This window comes from Microtus ochrogaster, chromosome 15, assembly GCF_000317375.1.
Source record: "Microtus ochrogaster isolate Prairie Vole_2 chromosome 15, MicOch1.0, whole genome shotgun sequence".
Lineage (NCBI taxonomy): Eukaryota > Metazoa > Chordata > Mammalia > Rodentia > Cricetidae > Microtus > Microtus ochrogaster.
In genome coordinates, this window is record NC_022017.1 from 14,203,102 (window position 1) to 14,220,538 (window position 17,437).

The 17,437-nt window shown below is 49.5% G+C and overlaps 1 protein-coding gene across 1 annotated transcript in view; it reads right to left on the reverse strand.

Moving 5' to 3' along the window:
* Nucleotides 1–816: 816 nt before the first annotated feature.
* Nucleotides 817–17,437, reverse strand: part of Gtpbp1 (GTP binding protein 1) — a 25,100-nt gene continuing 8,479 nt past the window's right edge. The window contains exons 3-12 of the mRNA XM_005354193.3: nt 15,690–15,870; nt 14,804–15,152; nt 9,796–9,919; nt 8,686–8,800; nt 6,914–7,058; nt 6,617–6,799; nt 5,565–5,700; nt 4,891–5,069; nt 3,394–3,594; nt 817–2,435 (exon numbers count right to left, since the gene is read on the reverse strand). Coding sequence (XP_005354250.1) covers nt 2,343–2,435; nt 3,394–3,594; nt 4,891–5,069; nt 5,565–5,700; nt 6,617–6,799; nt 6,914–7,058; nt 8,686–8,800; nt 9,796–9,919; nt 14,804–15,152; nt 15,690–15,870 — 1,706 coding nt within the window. The 3' untranslated portion in view covers nt 817–2,342. The remainder of the gene's footprint in view (nt 2,436–3,393; nt 3,595–4,890; nt 5,070–5,564; nt 5,701–6,616; nt 6,800–6,913; nt 7,059–8,685; nt 8,801–9,795; nt 9,920–14,803; nt 15,153–15,689; nt 15,871–17,437) is intronic.

Consider the following 17,437-nt stretch of genomic DNA (forward strand, 5'->3'; position numbering starts at 1 on the left):
GGCTAGAGCTAAAGGGCCAAGCAGTGTTTAAATGAATACAGTTTGTGTGTTGTTATTTCGGGCATAAGCTAGCAGGCGGCCAGGGTGCTGGGGACTCAGCCCCGCCGCTCTTATTACTACACAAATGGGCTGGTATTCTCTCTAAATGGAGAGCTGAGCTGGCTGAGTTCTGCAGACCTTTGCAGCCCCATTAATGACCATTCAACACTGAATTCAGTCAGCTCCCCTGGCCATACCCACACCAACCTCCCTGAGGGCCTGAGGCCAGAGTGGTAGCTGTGGTTCCTGAACACAGTTCTAGGGACCACCACTGCTTAAAGGGGCATAGTTAGGATGAAATGAAACTCTACTGTGGCCCAATGCTATGCCATGTGCCACCATGCTGAAGTCCCATTACTACAAAGGTACCAGCCTGAGCCAGAACTACACACAGATGAAAATAGCTGGATTCAGAGGAGTGGGCTCCAGCTGGCTGGGAAAAGCTGTAGGATGAGCAGGAACTAATCCACTGGCAACGGCTCTTCCCTGTCTTGTCAGCCTCAGAGATGGCAGCAGTGACCGTCCGTCCAGCTGTGGACCCACTGCAGCAGCACACTGCATTCAGCCTGACCACAACACCTGCCTCCCTTACTCAATGAATCCACACAACCTGGAATGTGGGGTTCAAAGATAGCAAGTGGATCATTTACACCTGCAGAAGTGGGGCTCCTGGAGGCCCTACTCCCCTCAGCTGCCACCAGGTGCACAAGGCAGGCAGAACCAGTGTTCCCATGGCAGCACCTCTACCTGGAGGGCTGGTCAGGGAACATGACACTGTCAACTTAAAACAAACTTTTATTGTGAATGCTGGTTTGGTCAGTCCATGGCCATGGGGCAGTGGTAACTAGAAACAGCTGGGAGGAAGGGCAGGAAGGAAAGAGCAGTCAGGACCAATCGAAAAAAGAGAGCTTGGGAGGAGAGGTGGGGCTGAAGAGGGACCCAGCCAGCTGGGTGTGTCCTGGCTGAGAAGGAGCACCCCAGCCTGAGGTCAGGGTGCAGGGCTTGCCCACTCTACTCTACCCCAGCAGAAGTGCTTTTGATGGCCTAGAAGAATCTCCACTGCCACCTGTCCTTACACACCCCAGTCAGGGCATCTGAGCTCAGGCTTCTCACCGCTGTGATGCCACAGCTGTAGCAGCTATGCTGGGGTGATGTGGGGAAGGAGGGTTTCTAGTCCTGGCTCAACTCAGAGGAGTACCTACCCTCCCCCACCAAAGGAGGGGCTATAAAACCCAATTCCAGGAAGGCCTGGACCCAGTCTGGTACCCTGTGCTCTGAGGCTCAGCCAGAGGAACAGGAAAAGCCTCCAGTGGTTACAGAAGTCAGAGCAGCCAGGGCCAGCCAGGCAAGCCCAGGATTGTCTCCAAGGGTAAGCCCACCCATTTCTTTGGATCCATGGCAAGGGTCAAGAGTCAGGGTGGGCAGCCAGGTGGTGGGGGTGCACGCTTTTAATCCCAGCACTTGGGAGGCAGAGGCAGGCGGATCTCTGAGTTCAAGGGCAGCCTGGTCTAAAGAGCAGGTTCCAGGACAGCCATAGCTACACAGAGAACCCTGTCTCAGAAAACAAACAAGTCGGGGTGGGCAGTCCTGTAACACAGTCACCATGCTCTCGCACATCACAGGTGCCGCTGCAGAGCTTTTGACCTTACCTGTCTAGGAGCTTAGGAGGGAAAAGGAGAGACAGGGGAAGCCAGCACTTTCCATTAAACTCCCCAAATCTTAGATTGGGGGAATCCCTGCTCTGACAGAAGCTACTAAACCAAAGAGGAGCTTCCAGCTAAGAGGGGCAATTGGCCTGGGAAGACAGGTGCCTTGGGCTCCTGAGGTTCCCTAAAGGATCTGAGGATCTCATTGAGACAGATACAGATGGAAGGACAGGTGGCAGCTCTCAAAAGTGAGTGGCCAGCCAGGACTGAAACAGAGATTGACAGGGTCAGCTGCATTCCTGCACACACCCCCTACACACACACACACACACACACACACACACACACACACACACACAAACACACACAAACACACACACACGACAGAGATATATAATAAAAAGGATAGAAATTAAGGGCCCAGATGTACGAAAGATGTGTAAGGGAGGAGGCAGTGGGAGATGGTCAGTCCTTGGACATCTAGTCCATCCTCATCTTATAAATTACAATGCCCCCTGGAAAATGGGGGTTGTGGCAACAAGGATGCTCTGGCTGTGGGCTGGAGTGGGCGGGTGGCGGTCAAAGATGCTCTGCCCAGCTGGTGAGCAGTAGCCAGAGTAAGGATCCCATGGGTGGTCAAGTGCACCAGGGGAATATTCAGCAGCCGCTGGCAGGAGTCACACAGGCCCCCTGGGACTTCACCTTGTGGCGCTGGCCCCCTCGTCGCCGGCCCCCACTGCTGGGCTTGGGCTAAAAGAAAGAAAGCAGGCACTTGAGAAATGGTGGTCCTCTAAAGTAGGGCCAGGCAATGACCATGTTGTAGCCCTAACCTAGAGTCATGAGTTTCCAAGGGGAAACTGAGTCTTCCTGGCAGCTGTAGGTGTGTGGTAATGGCAGGGGAGCTGGTCAGAGAAGCACACAGGGAAATGAGTCAACATACATCACTAATTGGGAGAGGGGTTCAGGAACCATGGAATGGGAGGGGTTACAAGGAGAGGGAAGAGGAGAGAGCTGGGGAGGAGACAGAAGAGAGCGAGCACCAGCACTGTGTGATAGTAAGGCTCAGACGCCTACTCCAACAAGGCTAGAGAGAAACAACACGGGGCAGGCATTGGGGGGTGGGGGGATACCAGGCCCCTGTGAGCTCAGCAAAGACCCGAAAAACAGGCAGGTGGCACAATGACCCAGCAAAGACCACCTCCCTCAGGCTCGGAGAAGGAGTTCTAAGGCAATGTCTCTCAGGTGTGCTGGATCTCAGGCACACACAGCACTAGTAACCAAATATATTTGTATTATCAAAGGGAAGCCTTGGCTGGGTTTGGTGACTCACACCTGTGATCTCAGCACCAGAAAAGCTGAGGAAAGCTGCCTTAAGTTTAAGGCTAATCTAACTACAGAGTAAATCTCAGGCCAGTCTGTCCTACAGATTGAGATCCTACTCCCCCTCACTTTTTTATTTAAAAAAAACCTTACTTTTCATTTTACATACCAACCCCAGTTCCTCCTCCCTCCCCAAGATCCTGTCTTTAAAAAAAGAAAGGGGAAAAAAAAAAACAAAAAACAAATAAAAACCAAAATAACAAAAAGGGGAACCTTGACATTTTTCTATTCTTTATTTCATTAAAAACAAATGCCAATCAGAACCACTTAGATTATCAGTCCTGCCCCTCCCAGCACCTTGCTAGAGGCCTTAAGAGGCCCTACTTACCTGTGGCTGGAGGCCACTGGACGTAGCAGCCTGTGTAGTTCCTAGAGAGGAAGCGTCCTCTCCAGCTGAGGGGCCCCCTGCTGCTGGCATGCCAGATGGACCTCCTTCTTCTCTTTTGCTCAGGGGACCCTTTTTTGTGGACTGCATTTTAATCTGCTGGGGCTTGGAGTTCATGGGAGAGTTATTGGTCGTCTGGAGGAGCTGTGGAGGCCAAGTGGGTAGCATGATATCAGAGTTGCCTGCCCAGCTCTGAGTGAAGCGGATGACAGGAAGGCCACCTCGGGAGGCAGAGCAAAGAGGCCTTCCCATTCCCATTCTGAGGCCAGAGCCACACAGCACTGGAACAGATGCCTCACTTCCTGCCTCTCCCTGCCTAGAAAGGCTCCAGCCCTTTCTGGGTCCAGCTGCTATTCCTACAGAGAGCTCTCTGAACTTCTGCCATCCTACTCTGAGGTAGGGTAGGGTCTGGGCTGCCCAGAGCCTGTTTTGGACCATACTTTAACTTCAGGCCCCCTGAAGAAACAAAAATAAACACCTGTCAGAAATCATAAAAGCTACCGCCCAGGAGCAAGTGTCTCAGAATCTTCCTTGTCGCCCAAGTTCAATCAATCTCAAACACAGCAGGAAAGAAGTTGGCTGGGTTTCACAGGACACTACAGTGCAGGCTATAGCCTCTAGCAAACTATCAACACGACAGGGATGCTTCTCAGGAAGAAAAAACAGCCTGAAGTTCATTCCCGTCTCAGACATGGAAACCACGTCTTCTTCTATATGGGCAGGGGTCAAATCCTCTACCAAATGTTCTACCCAAGACCATGGGTGAGCTCTATAGCAGGCAAAAGGTGGGCTCCAGGAAAACAACCCAAGCACCATAGGACCTTCCAACCATGTCCCCATGATACCCAGCACTCAGCCCAAAGGGATCCACCATGCTGTGGGACACCCTCAGGCAAAGTCCCAAGCATGCCTCAGGACCCAGAGGTAGCACCTCAGGTCAGCCGTGGCTCTCCAGACACTCTGTCTCCTATGGAGGAACACCATACCCCAACGCCACCTTCTCTCCTTCAAAATAGCTTCCAAAGCTGGGCGGTGGTGGCACATGCCTTTAATCCCAGCACTCAGGAGGCAGAGGTATGTGGATCTCTGTGAGTTCGAGGCCAGCCTGGTCTACAAGAGCTAGTTCCAGGACAGGCACCAAAGCTACAGTGAAACCCTGTCTCAAAAAAAAACCAAACCAAAACAAAAAACCACAAACAAAACAAAAACAAAAACAGACAAGCTTCCAAAGCCCAAGACAGAAGGCTTAAGGGACAGCTCCTGGGGAAGCAGAGACATCACTGAAGCCATCCCCTAGTACTGGCTCAGCTCTGCCAGGGCAAGGACCACACCTCTGTCCCAGAATGAAGGCAACTCCTGGGTTCTCAAGAGGAGCTTGTGGTACTCGTGGTTAGAGCACACTGAAGTTTCCTTGGGCAGGTGAGGTTATCCTAATCATACCTTGGTGATAGTACCAACAGCCTTGGTACGACCTTCCCGAAACACCAACCGCTGGTCTATGTGCAGGTACTCAGGGGTCTTGATGAAGCGGAAGTGGACAGTAGCCTTATCTCCTGTGCGTAGACAGTCTTTATCCATACTCAAGATGGTAGCTGTCTGCCGGATGCTCCCACAGTGTACTGTCAAGAGAACCAGAGCCAGAGCATGCATGACCTACCCTGTGGCCTCAGGCTGGAGCCGTGTCTCTATGACAGGGCAAGAACTCTGAGAGCCAGATACATCAGTGCAGTCCACTCTCAGATCTGATCCTGCCTCCTTTCATCTCTCCCCTACCCAGTCCCATGTGGCAGAGCCAGTGCCTGTGTATACATATGCCTTTCCAAAGGGCTCTTCCTAGCACCTTGATGATGCCACTGGGCACACACAGCAATGCTCAACACTCTCGGCTGAATAAATGTGGGCAGGTGTTTCCTGAGGACTGGTTTTGGTCTCAGAGCCTCTGTAGGACTAAACAACTAGTGCTACTCAGGGGCTGGACTAAGGAATGGCTTAGCTAAACAGGATAGAGTTCAGGTAACTGCCTTGCCTGAAGCTGGAAGGCTTAAATTGCCGGAGCTCCCTTGGGAAGGCGCAAGTACAGAATATCTGAGGCTGGCAGGATCTTGGACACTTACCCATGGCTTGGTAGCGTGGACTAATTGTGGTGGGATGGTGGAGGACGAGAATCTCAGCCTCAAATTCCCAGGAAGCTTGGGGATTCAGGCGTGGAGAAACCATCACCATGCCTTTCCGGATGGACGAGCGCTTTATCTGAAGGGAAAAAGGAGAACGCGGTGCTCAAGGACCATGGTGTCCTTCAGGTTTACCCAGTCCGGTCCCAGAGATGAAAATGTCTCTCTAGGGGAGCTGGAGAGATGGCTCAGTGGTTAAGAGCATTGCCTGCTCTTCCAAAGGTCCTGAGTTCAATTCCCGGCAACCACATGGTGGCTCACAGCCATCTGTAATGAGGTCTGGTGCCCTCTTCTGGCCTGCAGACATACACACAGACAGAATATTGCATACTAAATAAATAAATAAATAAATAAATAAATAAATAAATGAATGAATGAATGAATGAAAATGTCTCTCTAGGAGTGGGAGCCACTCCAACAGCTCTACTCCTTACCACCTAATGCAAGGCAACCTCTGTGCTGTGCAGCAAGCTAAACATTGCTACTAGGAAGCAGAGAAAACTGCACAGGAGCTCAGCTTTCTAGCCACTGGATCCTGGAGGGTAAGCCAGGAGCACAGGCAGGTGCAAGAAATCAGTAAACCTGACCACGGAGAAGACAAAGGATATCCCACTTTTCCTAGTAGCTTACAGGATGGTGGGTGACCCCAGAGCTAGTACTCACCCCAAACCCCAGGAGAAGACTGAATGGTAAAAGTATGTGCGCAGATCCCATCCATCCTAAGCTTAGGAGGGTGGCACTGTGCACAGAAGTGACACTCCTATCCGACTGCACTGTGCAAGTGACAACTGCTCAGGCTACGGAGGGAGGAGCAGAGCTCAGGGGGAAACAGTCCTGGCTTGGAAAGGTTATGACACTGTGAACCTCAGTCTCCTCCTCTGTGAAAAGGGTCAGTAACCCCCGCCTTGCAATGCAGTCACAAGAACTGGAGACAGTAAAGTGCTTGGCTCGGACTTAGTAGAATTCAAGAAGTTTCTGGAATTATCCTTACTCACCTTCTTTAGTGCAAAGGAGGCTGTCTGGCCTCCCCGCACCTCCTTGACAGGCATGCGCTTGCGATGGATTGACTTGACAGCAATAGACAGGAAGTTACCCAAGGGGTCTGGGCCCAGTAGCAGAGTGTCATTCAGCTTGATCAGGCCCCTCAGCGTGGTCCCGGACACCACTGTCCCCACACCCTGCCAAGGAGAAGAACCCAGCCTATTAAGCCTATTCCTACCACAGACTCCTTTGCTGAGGACGGAGCAGGAAGTGTCCACCCACCCTGTGCAGCCCCACCCAGAGGCACTCACGGGAACAGAGTAGGTGTCATCTATTTGGAACTCAGCAGGTTCTTCCTCCCTGTAGCTGGTGCGCGGGGACAGGAGGTTGAGGAACATCTTGAGCAGGTCGAGGTTCTCCCCTGTGACATTGGAGATCTGGAATATTGGGCACATCCTAAAGAGAGAAGAAATAAGGGAGAGGCACTTAGGGCTAAGACCTCCTGTCAGGTCACTCTGGCCCTCCTTCTCATTGTCTTACCTCGACAACACGAATCGCATACTCTCCTGAGTACCTCACAGACTAGGGACTCTAAGGAGCTGGAGCGTGGCTGTACCCCTGACATATAGCCCCTTGTTGGACAACTGGTAGCACTGAAGACAACACGAGCTAGAGAAACAGGCCAAATACCAGGCTGCCCTGAAGCACAGACCAAGTCAGGGGACAGGTGGCTCCAAGGAAGCCCTGGCTCAGGGCAAAGAAAAGGAACTGTTATCAAAAGATGATTTTGGACCAAGGAGCTAAAGAGCCTAGCACTGTGCTCAAGTCAACACGCAGAATCTAGATGCATTAACATCTGGAGGAAGAGCCTGGTAGAACAAACATCCAATAAACACGTATGCAATGAACAGACTCACTAAATAAACGCCAAACTGGCCTGTGATTAGAGGGCTTTTGAGAAACAATATAAAAAGTCAGTGAGTCATAAAAAGACAGCGTTCCACTGGCCAGGCACAGGCTGGTGCCTTCTATGCTCATGACTTCCACTCCAGCACCCAAGCACCCTCTCTGGGGGAACATAAGGGCTAATCTTGGTTGCAGCTTGATTGGATTTAGCAGCAACTAAGAGGCTATTTGTGAGAAGGAACAGTCGAGTAAGGAAGCCCCTCCCCCAGGATAGGCAGAGTTATATCTGTGTAGAACACTGGCAGGCCCCTGGTAACATTTGGTGAGTGGTCAGTTCAGAGCACTGGCCAAGATACAAAAAAGTCCAAGAGAGGCTTGGTGGAGCGTGGAGCATGGTGGTACAAGCCTTTAATTCTAGCACCCTGGAGGCAAAGACAAGCAGATTTCTCTGATTTCGAGGCCAGCCTGGTCTACAAAGTGAGCTCCAGGACAGTCAGGGTTATGTAAAGAGACCTTGCCTCCAAAAACAAACAAGAAAATAAATTAAAAACAAACAGAGGTCCAAGGAAGAAGCAGCTCTACCTTCACCTGCCCACCTTCGCTCCATACAGGTGAGTGCACCTCTGTTATTGCTGCTGTGGCTGCCTGTCTTTACTGATATCACAGCCCAGTTTCTTTGGCCTTGCAACATAGACTAAAGACCAGCAGCTCCAGGGTCCTTGAAGACTTCAGCTCCAGACTGGAACTAATGATGAAACAGCTATGGAGCTCTCAGCCTCTCCATCAAGCAGAGCCACTGTTGGACTATTCAGCCTGTACTATATAAGCCAATCTAATATATCCTGTGTGATAGATATGCATTCCGTCGGTTCTGTGCTTCTAGAGAACCCTGACTAATTCAGGAAGTTAATAATATCCCCATTTCCCAGGTAAGGATGAGACATCCTAACTGGGACTTCAACCTCAGAGAGATCAGTAATTCAGAATGGGAACCGCCTGAACCTGTTGACCTAGGAGACTTGTACAAAGACAGAACCTTCTATTTCCTCCAGCCATATCCACGAGGCCTCATGCTTGACTAGCTGGTTTAGGCCTAAGGCTTGCTGGGCCTTGCTGGCAAGGGCACTTGCTTAGAAGCATGTGCTTCCCCACCCTTTAAAAGCCTTGCCCCCATTACCTCTCAGAGCTGAAGTTGGAGGCTGTGACAATCACATCATCTTTGCTCTGCACCAAGACAGGGATCTTCCGGCAGCCTGGTGACTTCAGCAGGCGCTGTAGCAGCTTCAGGGTTTCTTAAAGAGTGAAATGGAACAGAATTAGGACACAGGCTTCTCTCTGGCCAGACTTCCAGGGTACTGCACTCAATACTGATGCAAGCAGGAGACAGACAGACAGACGGACCAGTGTTAAATGTCACGATGCCCGGAGAAGCAGAAAGGAAGATCAAAGCTGGGTGGGTACATGCTGCTAGGTGTAGAGAGCACACAGATGGGGCTCTTGTCTAAGGCCATGTGAACACATAGACAAGTGCCTTGGGTTCCCGAGGATGATGTTCTTTCCACTATGCTCTTGCTGTCTGGAAGGTCTCATCTCAGGAATATTCTGGGCATTTACAAATCTGCAGGGACCCTGTTTTTTCTTTTCTTTTTGGTTTTTCGAGACAGGGTTTCTCTGTAGCTTTGAATCCTGTCCTGGAACTAGCTCTTGTAGACCAGGCTGGCCTCGAACTCACAGAGATCCACCTGCCTCTGCTTCCTGAGTGCTGGAATTAAAGGTGTGCACCACCACCGTTCAGTGCAGGGACCCTTCTAATGAGACCTTCTAATGGGGACAGTGCTCCATTCAACTTGCAGCACCAAAGAGAAGGTGCAGAGGCCTATTCCCAAGGTCTGTGTGGAAACTCTGGTGGCTAAAGGCCAAAAGATCTCTGCCCAAACTTCTTCATACACATCTGCTTCAATGGTACAGCACAATGCCAGCTGTTGGGGACACTGGGGAAAAATGGCAGACTAGATGGGGGGAGGGGAGAGAATGGCAGACAAGACTGGGGGGAAAATGACAGACTAGGGATTTCATAGATCCTATACTTGGAACCAGGAAGGAAGAAGAACAGAAGGAAATTCTGGACTTCTCTTAAATCAAGAGCCAAACAGGAGAGGAAGTAGCAGACTCCAGCTGATAGAAGCTGAGGCCAAGGTCTAGCACAGACAAGGATGCAAAAGGAGCAGATCGTCCTGCATCAGCATCAACAACCCCACAGGCTGCTGCAGCTGGAGGCTTCACTTACCTTGAAGGATATTGGCAGGACACATGTCAATCTTGGTGACAACCACAAAGACAGGTACATTGAGTGCCAATGCCAAGCCCAAGTGCTCCTTGGTCATCCCCACGATGCCAGCATTACTGCCCACCTGCCCCAACAGAAAGGAACTGTCAGGACAAGGAGACAGAGACTGCTGCTGGCGAAGTGGGGCTGCAGCCTGCTGGGGAAAGCTGGGCTGGTGAAGTTCACTTAACTGAGCTCTGGAGGAGGGGACTTACACCTGAAAAGCAGGCCCCAGCGACAAAGCCTTTAACCCCAGCCACTCAGAAGCCTGAGCTTGAGGCCTGCCTGGGCTACAGAGAACTTTTAGAGCCAGCTTAAAAAACTCAGTGATACCCTGTATGAAAAAAAAGTAAACAAAGGGCTGGGCTTAAAATGTAACTTCGAGACAGACTCTACCTAGCACCACCAAACCCAAGGTTCAGTTCTCAGTATTGTAAAAAATAGACACAACAAACAAAAACTCAAATCAAACCAACAACAAAAAACCAGAGGAGTCTTGTAAACAATGGGGCAATTCAAAGAGCCTGGGATGCACAGCCATCCATACTCCCCAAAGTGTGTTCACTTTTAACATCTTTGGTCTTCAGTTAACACACCTTTAAAACAGGGCCAGACACGTCTACTTTAGAGGGTCACCTGATGTTTGGCATCATAATGGACACTTGCTATATGAGCATATAGTATCTCTGGGACTGGAGAAATGACTCAGGGGTTAAGACCACTGGCTGCTCTTCCAGAGGACCTGGTCCAGTTCCCAGTAACTACACGGTGGCTCACAACTGTCCAAAATTTTAGTTCCAAGGGATCCAATGCCCTTTTGACCCAAGGATACCACAGACAGTACAAATACATACATACACACAATAAAAATGTTCATAAACAGAAAATGAAAAATAAACACTTTTTAAAAAAAGTATCTCTGGCAGGAACACAAAAAACTGAAGACACTAGCTGCCTCTGGAACAAAGGAAGAAGGGAAACTTTACTACGTGCTCTCTGTTGTCTTTTAAAAAATATATCCATGCTGGGTGCAGTGGTACACGCCTTTAATCCCAGTACTTGGGAAATAGAGGCAGGGATCTCCATGAGTTTGAGGCCAGCCTGGTCTATATAGCAAGTTTCAGGCCAGCAAGGACAACATAGCGGGACAGTCTTTTTTTTTGTTTTTTGTTTTTTTTGTTTTTGTTTTTTTTGTTTTTCGAGACAAGGGTTTCTCTGTGGTTTTGGAGCCTCTCCTGGAACTAGCTCTTGTAGACCAGGCTGGTCTCGAACTCACAGAGATCCACCTGTCTCTGCCTCCCGAGTGCTGGGATTAAAGGCGTGCGCCACTACCGCCCGGCAGCGGGACAGTCTTAAAAGAAAAAAAAATTTTTTTTAAAAAAAGTCAATTGTATATATGTTACTGTGTGTATGGAGAGGGAGTTATGCCACTGTAGTGTCTGGAGACTGGAGGGCAACCTGTGGGAGTTGGCTCTTCCAGGGATCCAATTCAGGTTGTCAGGCTTGGCAGCATACACCTTTACCCACTGAGTCATCAAATTGGCCCTCTCCATTTTGTACCACGTGAGGGAATGCCTACTAGGATAGAATTAAGAGAGAAACTGCTGCCATCCTGTGCCTGCGTGGAGCTTTGAACATGCTGCAACATCTTCACTGTGCAGTTTTCACTTGCTGGCAGCCTCCAGCCCTACTGCTGCCCCCATCTGTCTGCTGCCCCCATCTGTCTGCTGCCCCCATCTGTCTGTTGTCCCAGCTGTCCCCAGCTGTCTGCTGCCCCCCAGCTGCTCCCATCTGTCTGCTGCCCCTAACTGGCTGCTGCTTCTCTGAGTTACATCTCCAGTCCTCCAGCTATTTCTTTTCACTCTTTTTAATATAAATGTGGCTCATTTTGTTGTTCCCATACTGAACCTGAGAATGATCTATTGGTTTCTTTTTTTTTTTTTTTTTTTTCGAGACAAGGGTTTCTCTGTGGTTTTGGAGCCTCTCCTGGAACTATCTCTTGTAGACCAGGCTGGTCTCGAACTCACAGAGATCCACCTGCCTCTGCCTCCCGAGTGCTGGGATTAAAGGCGTGCGCCACCATCGCCCGGCCTGATCTATTGGTTTCTATATGTTACTTTTTCCCCCCTTGAAAATTCATAACTGTAGAACATTAACAAGATAGTTCATTGTTTTTGTTACTTATTTATTTACTTAAAAAAGAAAAAGATTTGCTGCTTATGCCGGGTGATGGTGGCACACGCCTTTAATCCCAGCACTCGGGAGGCAGAGGTAGGCGGATCTCTGTGAGTTCGAGACCAGCCTGGTCTACAGAGGGAGTTCCAGGACAGGCTCCAAAGCCACAGAGAAACCCTGTCTCGAAAAACCAAAAAAAAAAAAAAAAAAAGAAAAAGATACCAGGAAATGATGGCACACATCTTTAATTCTAGCACTTGGAAGGCAAAGGCAGGTAGTTCTATGAGTTTGAGGCCAGCATGGTCAACAGAATGAGTTCCAGGCCAGCCAGGGCTGTCAGAGAAACCCTGTCTTGAGAAAAAAGAAAAAAGGCAATAAATTTTAGCCAGGTGGTAGTGGTACATTCCTTTAATCCCAGGAGGCAGAGGCAGGAGGATCTCTGTGAGTTCGAGGCCAGCCTGGTCTACAGAGCAAGTTCCACAACACACATACACACACACACACACACAAAAGAAAAAACAAAAACAAAAAAAGGGTGTGTGTGTGCCTAGTATGTAACTCAGGCTGGCCTCAAAGACATGACCCTCTTACCTCCACCTCCTGAGGGTTGGGATTCTAGGCAGGCAGAAGTAAAAATACTTAAGGTATTTTTCTTTTGTCTATAGAAGTTTAATAAATGGATGATGGCCTAAAAGTCAGACAGGAAAATTTTGTTTGGGGTGAAGATTATCCCATCATTGTCCTACCTCAGTACAGTTTTAACTGAATGAAGAACTTGAGTCTCTAAAGTAAAGACATAATAAGAAGGACATGCATTAGGGCTATGGTACAACAGTAGCATGTCTCTCCAGGAGATGCTAACTGATGTGGTTCATACATACTGTATACATGCACTGAAATATTCTGAACTTCATAAGTAGGACAATTATTACACATGTTAGTTAACACAATACAACAGAAAAAAAGAGAAAGAAAAATGTTTGTTAAGTTAGTTCCCAAACCCTTCATGTTTAAAAAATATATGCAGGGTAAGAATTCTTTTTTAATTTTTTAAAAAATATTATTAGGGGCTTGAGAGATGGTTTAGCAGTAAAGAGTACTGGCTGTTCTTCCAGAAGACCCAGGTTCTATTCCCAGCATGCACAAAGCAGCTCACACTTGTCTATAATTCTAGACTCTGGGGAATCTCACACCCTCTGTTGTGAAATATTTGTTTAACTGGGCAAATATGTGTTACATTTGTTTATGTTGATTTGTTTAATTATGTAAAGGTATGTTGCTGTTTCACTTTGCCTGCCTAGGGTGGTCTAATAAAAAGCTGCCCAGCCAACAGCTAGGGAGTAGAGGGATAGGCAGGACTGTCAGGCAGAGAGAATAAATAGGAGTAATCAAGTAGAAAGACGAAGATGCCTAGGGTCAGCCAGCCAGCCAGCAAGTAGAATGTACAGAAGGAAAGAAAGGTAAAAAGGCCCGAGACAAAATGTAGATGAAGAGAAAGAGGTTAGGTTATAAGAGCTAGTGGGACAAGCTTACGGCCAAGCACTCAAAACTAATATGAAGTCTCCATGTCACGATTTGGGAGCTGACTGACAGTCCAAGAAAGCCTGCTACAACTCTCTTCTGACCTCTGTGAGCACTGGGCACACATGTGGTCCATAGACATACATGCAGGCAAATCACACAAACATATAAGATTCAATAAAATTAAATTTTAAAAATTAATGTGTGTGTGTATGCATCTAACAGTCAAAAGACGTCTAGATGGGGTTAGTTTTCTCCTACCTTTATGTGGGCACTGGGGATCAAACTTAGGTCACCAGGCTTGCTTCCCACTAAGTCATCTTCCTTACCCCCTAAACCCTTCTTAATGGCCACAGGCCCAGTGGCCCCTATGGACTTCCACAGAGAAGCAGAGAGGGATGGGCATCCCTGAGCACACACTGCTCCTCCCCTCTCCAGTTTGAAGGCTGGCCTGAGAACCTGTTTGTGGGGTAACTTGAGCACATTTTGTAGCAACAGATGCCTGTGTTTATCACACTTATTAACACAGGCAGCTGAAGAACCAGGAGGGTGGAGGGGCTTTGGAAGGACTTGAAAACTCACTCACTAAGCACGTGTGCACACTGCACTCTCTTCCTCCCTCCCTTTCCCCTTGAAGCTATGCATAAAGTACAGTAAGCTCAGCAGAACACACATGCACACACTTGAGCAGAGCCAAGCCCTCTGCCCTTCTCCTTTTTGGTGACACTACATGATGAGCTGCCCTCTGGGAGCCCTAAGACCAGGAAGGCCTACTTCCCACCGTGCAAGCCACCAGGCGAGAAAAGGGCCAGGCCCCTATAGCTTCCCCAAAAGGGCTGTAGAATGGTTGCTACATTTCCCTCCCAGGCACTGAAGACACCACCTAAGGCCCTGCTGATTGCTTGGCTCCAGATGTGAGGTGCTTTTCTTCTTTCTTCTGATCTCAGAGGGTGCCATCTAGGGCCACTCTCTCAAAGAACCCTCAGGCACTAGAGAAAACATTCCTGAAGGCACTAAGTAAGGAGGAGACCCCTTTGCCTTTCCAAAAATGAAATCTGTGAGTAGTATCTTGCTTTATACTAGGAGGTCCCCTCCCTGATCTAAATGCAGGAGAAAGGTTAATATTCACCTATGGAGAAGATCACAGAGCTCAGAGGGCTGAGCTCCCCGAGATCCCAACTTACCATCCTTACTCCAGCTAACAGTCTCAGAAAGATCCTGAATCTTTGTCTAGCACCCCCAGGTCCCCTCCTGAAGGAAGCTTCACACTTACCATGAGCATGCAGAAGTCAGGCAAATGGCCAGTCATGCCAAAAACAGTGGTCTTCAGGTACTTCTCGTGGCCAGCCAGGTCGATGAAGGTAATCACCTTCGTGGACTTCTCACAGATCTTTGTCCACTCCAGGCTGCCACCATGGCTGTCGGGCTTGTTCACTACATTGCCTTCACTGTCAAAGCCCAGAATGTCATTGCCCACGCTGCTGGTTCGACCAGATTCAATCTCATGTTTGTGGCGGAATAGTTTTTGGCGGGCAAAGCCACGACCATTGTCCAGTTCCCCATGTGTTAGGACTCCCAGGAGTGTGCTTTTGCCAGCATCCACGTTGCCCACCACTGCCACCCTGCATGGACACAAAACCAGTATGAGAGCTAGTTCCTGGAAAGACTACTGAGCCAGAGCCTGGGTCCCCAAGGGAGGGTTCGCCCCAGCCCTCTGGCTCATGACGTCCCGATTCCTGGATGAGCACAGAGGGGGTGGGTGTTCCTGAAGCTGTACCCAAGGAGCACAGAGTTAGTCAGAAGTCCTGGCTCTTTCAATGCCTACAGTCCTAACCCCACTGCTGGGAAGACCCCCAAAGTTATAAAAGGTACAAAGGATCTCCCTAGCCCCCATTTTCTAGCCTCTCAGGTTGATGGTAAACTGACTAGAGCCACAGGCTGGCCCCAGAATGCATGGCTGGGTCTCTCCCACACGTCCCAGATGGAATACCGAGGAATGGAACACAGAAACAGAGCAGCACTGCCAAGATCATGAGCCCCATACTCTCCCACCTTGGGAGAAGGGAAAGGCAGGGGAGAGACAGCGCTGACTCAGCAAGCACCACAGGCTGCACCACACGCTCTGTGAAGACCCTCCAAGTGTTCTGTGGCCTCCTCACCTGACCTCCAGGAAGTCATTGTCTCCAACTCGTTTCCTGACTAAGTAATCACGCACACGGCCACCAGCTTCTTGACGCTCACGCAACAGGATGACATCAGCCTCTATCTGTTCCGCCATGCTCTTCACTGTGGCGTAGGAGGCCTCCATGTCAGCTTCACTCAGCCCGTACTCAGTCCCATCTGGTGACAAGAGCCCAGACATCAACAGGAGAGGGGTCAGACCAAGCAGCCTGCCAATAGGCCAGCCAGTCAACCCTATTGAAACAGACTCCCTCCTGGCACTGCAGAAAAACAGTGACAACACAGGCACACACAGAGTTAATGTATAATAGTGCCACAGCTTCCCCTTCTAGCAGGGCACTGGGTAATTCATTCATAAGCCAGAGATTCTTCTTGAACTTATGCCAAGCTTCATACTGGGTGCTGGGAATATAAGTGCCCTCAGTGAGCTCACAGCCTCAAGGGAGAGACACAAGAAATTAATTAATGTCAATACGGATCTGAGCACTACCCTGTAGAGCTGAAGGAAGAAAACACAAAGGACAGTCTAGGGATGTGAGGGTAGCTTTAAGGGTGCTGACCCCAAACTGGGTCTTTAGAAGTTGAGTAAAGACATCATGGCAGAGAAGCAAAACTGAAAGCACCACAGACAGTGACCAGGCAGGGACAAGAAGAGGCACTGTGTTGGGGGGGGAGGGGGAGGAGCATCAGGGAACAGAGGGAAATGGAAGCTGCTATGACACCAGACAACAGCAAACGTTTTGTTCCAGAGCTGGAGGTCAGACAGGGCAATAACAAGGTCAGAGCAAGGTAGGCTGGAAGACATTCTAGGCAATAAGCAAGAGGCCAGAAGCAGAAGCCAGGCAAGGGAGAAATTCCAATGCCCTAGGTAAGCAAGGAGGGCAGGAAGAGGGAGGTTGTGGGAGGGGGGTGTCCAGGTTATCTTAAAGACAGTTTGTAACTAGGATGGCTCAGGTACGGTATCCGGCCAACACCTAGAAAAAGAATATGAGCCTAGGATGTGGAGGTAGGCAGGAAAAGGCTGAACAACTAGTTTCCTAGAGTCTAAGAACAGCAATGCACCAGGTGCATCTCTGTAGCATGGGGTTCAGTGTCTACACTCCCTTGGCCTCTCTCTAGGTCCCTCCTAAGCACACCCTGTAGCAGGGTGCTCTCTCTTTTTCACCACCCAGAAACTTTGCCAGACCAAGCGTATTCTTCTACCTCCTCTTCCTCAAGTTCCCCAAAGCAAGCTCACTAACTCCAAGGGAGGAAAACCACCCCTCTTCTCTTTGTCTCTGCTCACCTGAGCTACTAACCGTCTCTTTGATTCAGGAAACCGAGGAACGAGATTAGCCAACCCTTGCTGACACTCAACCCCAGGGCTCTGAACTGACCACCACTCCTAGAAGAGCTGCCATCACCAAACATCACCAGTGCCCCCCATCACTGTAACCAGCTACAGCCCTGCCCCACCACCTGAATGCCAGCCTCTGCTAGTCCAGCCACCAAAGGCCCCCTTTTTCCTCCAAACTTTCCCCTGAGTTATCGTTCTAAGGTCTCAACTGTCACTGTCAAGACTTCAAAGACGGGCCAGGCGGTGGTGGGTCATGCCTTTAATCCCAGCACTTGGGAAGCAGAAGCAGATAGACCTGTGTGAGTTAGAGGCCAGCCTGGTCTACAAGAGCTAGTTACATAGTTACAGGACAGACAGAGCTGTTACACAGAGAAACCCTGTCTCAAAAAA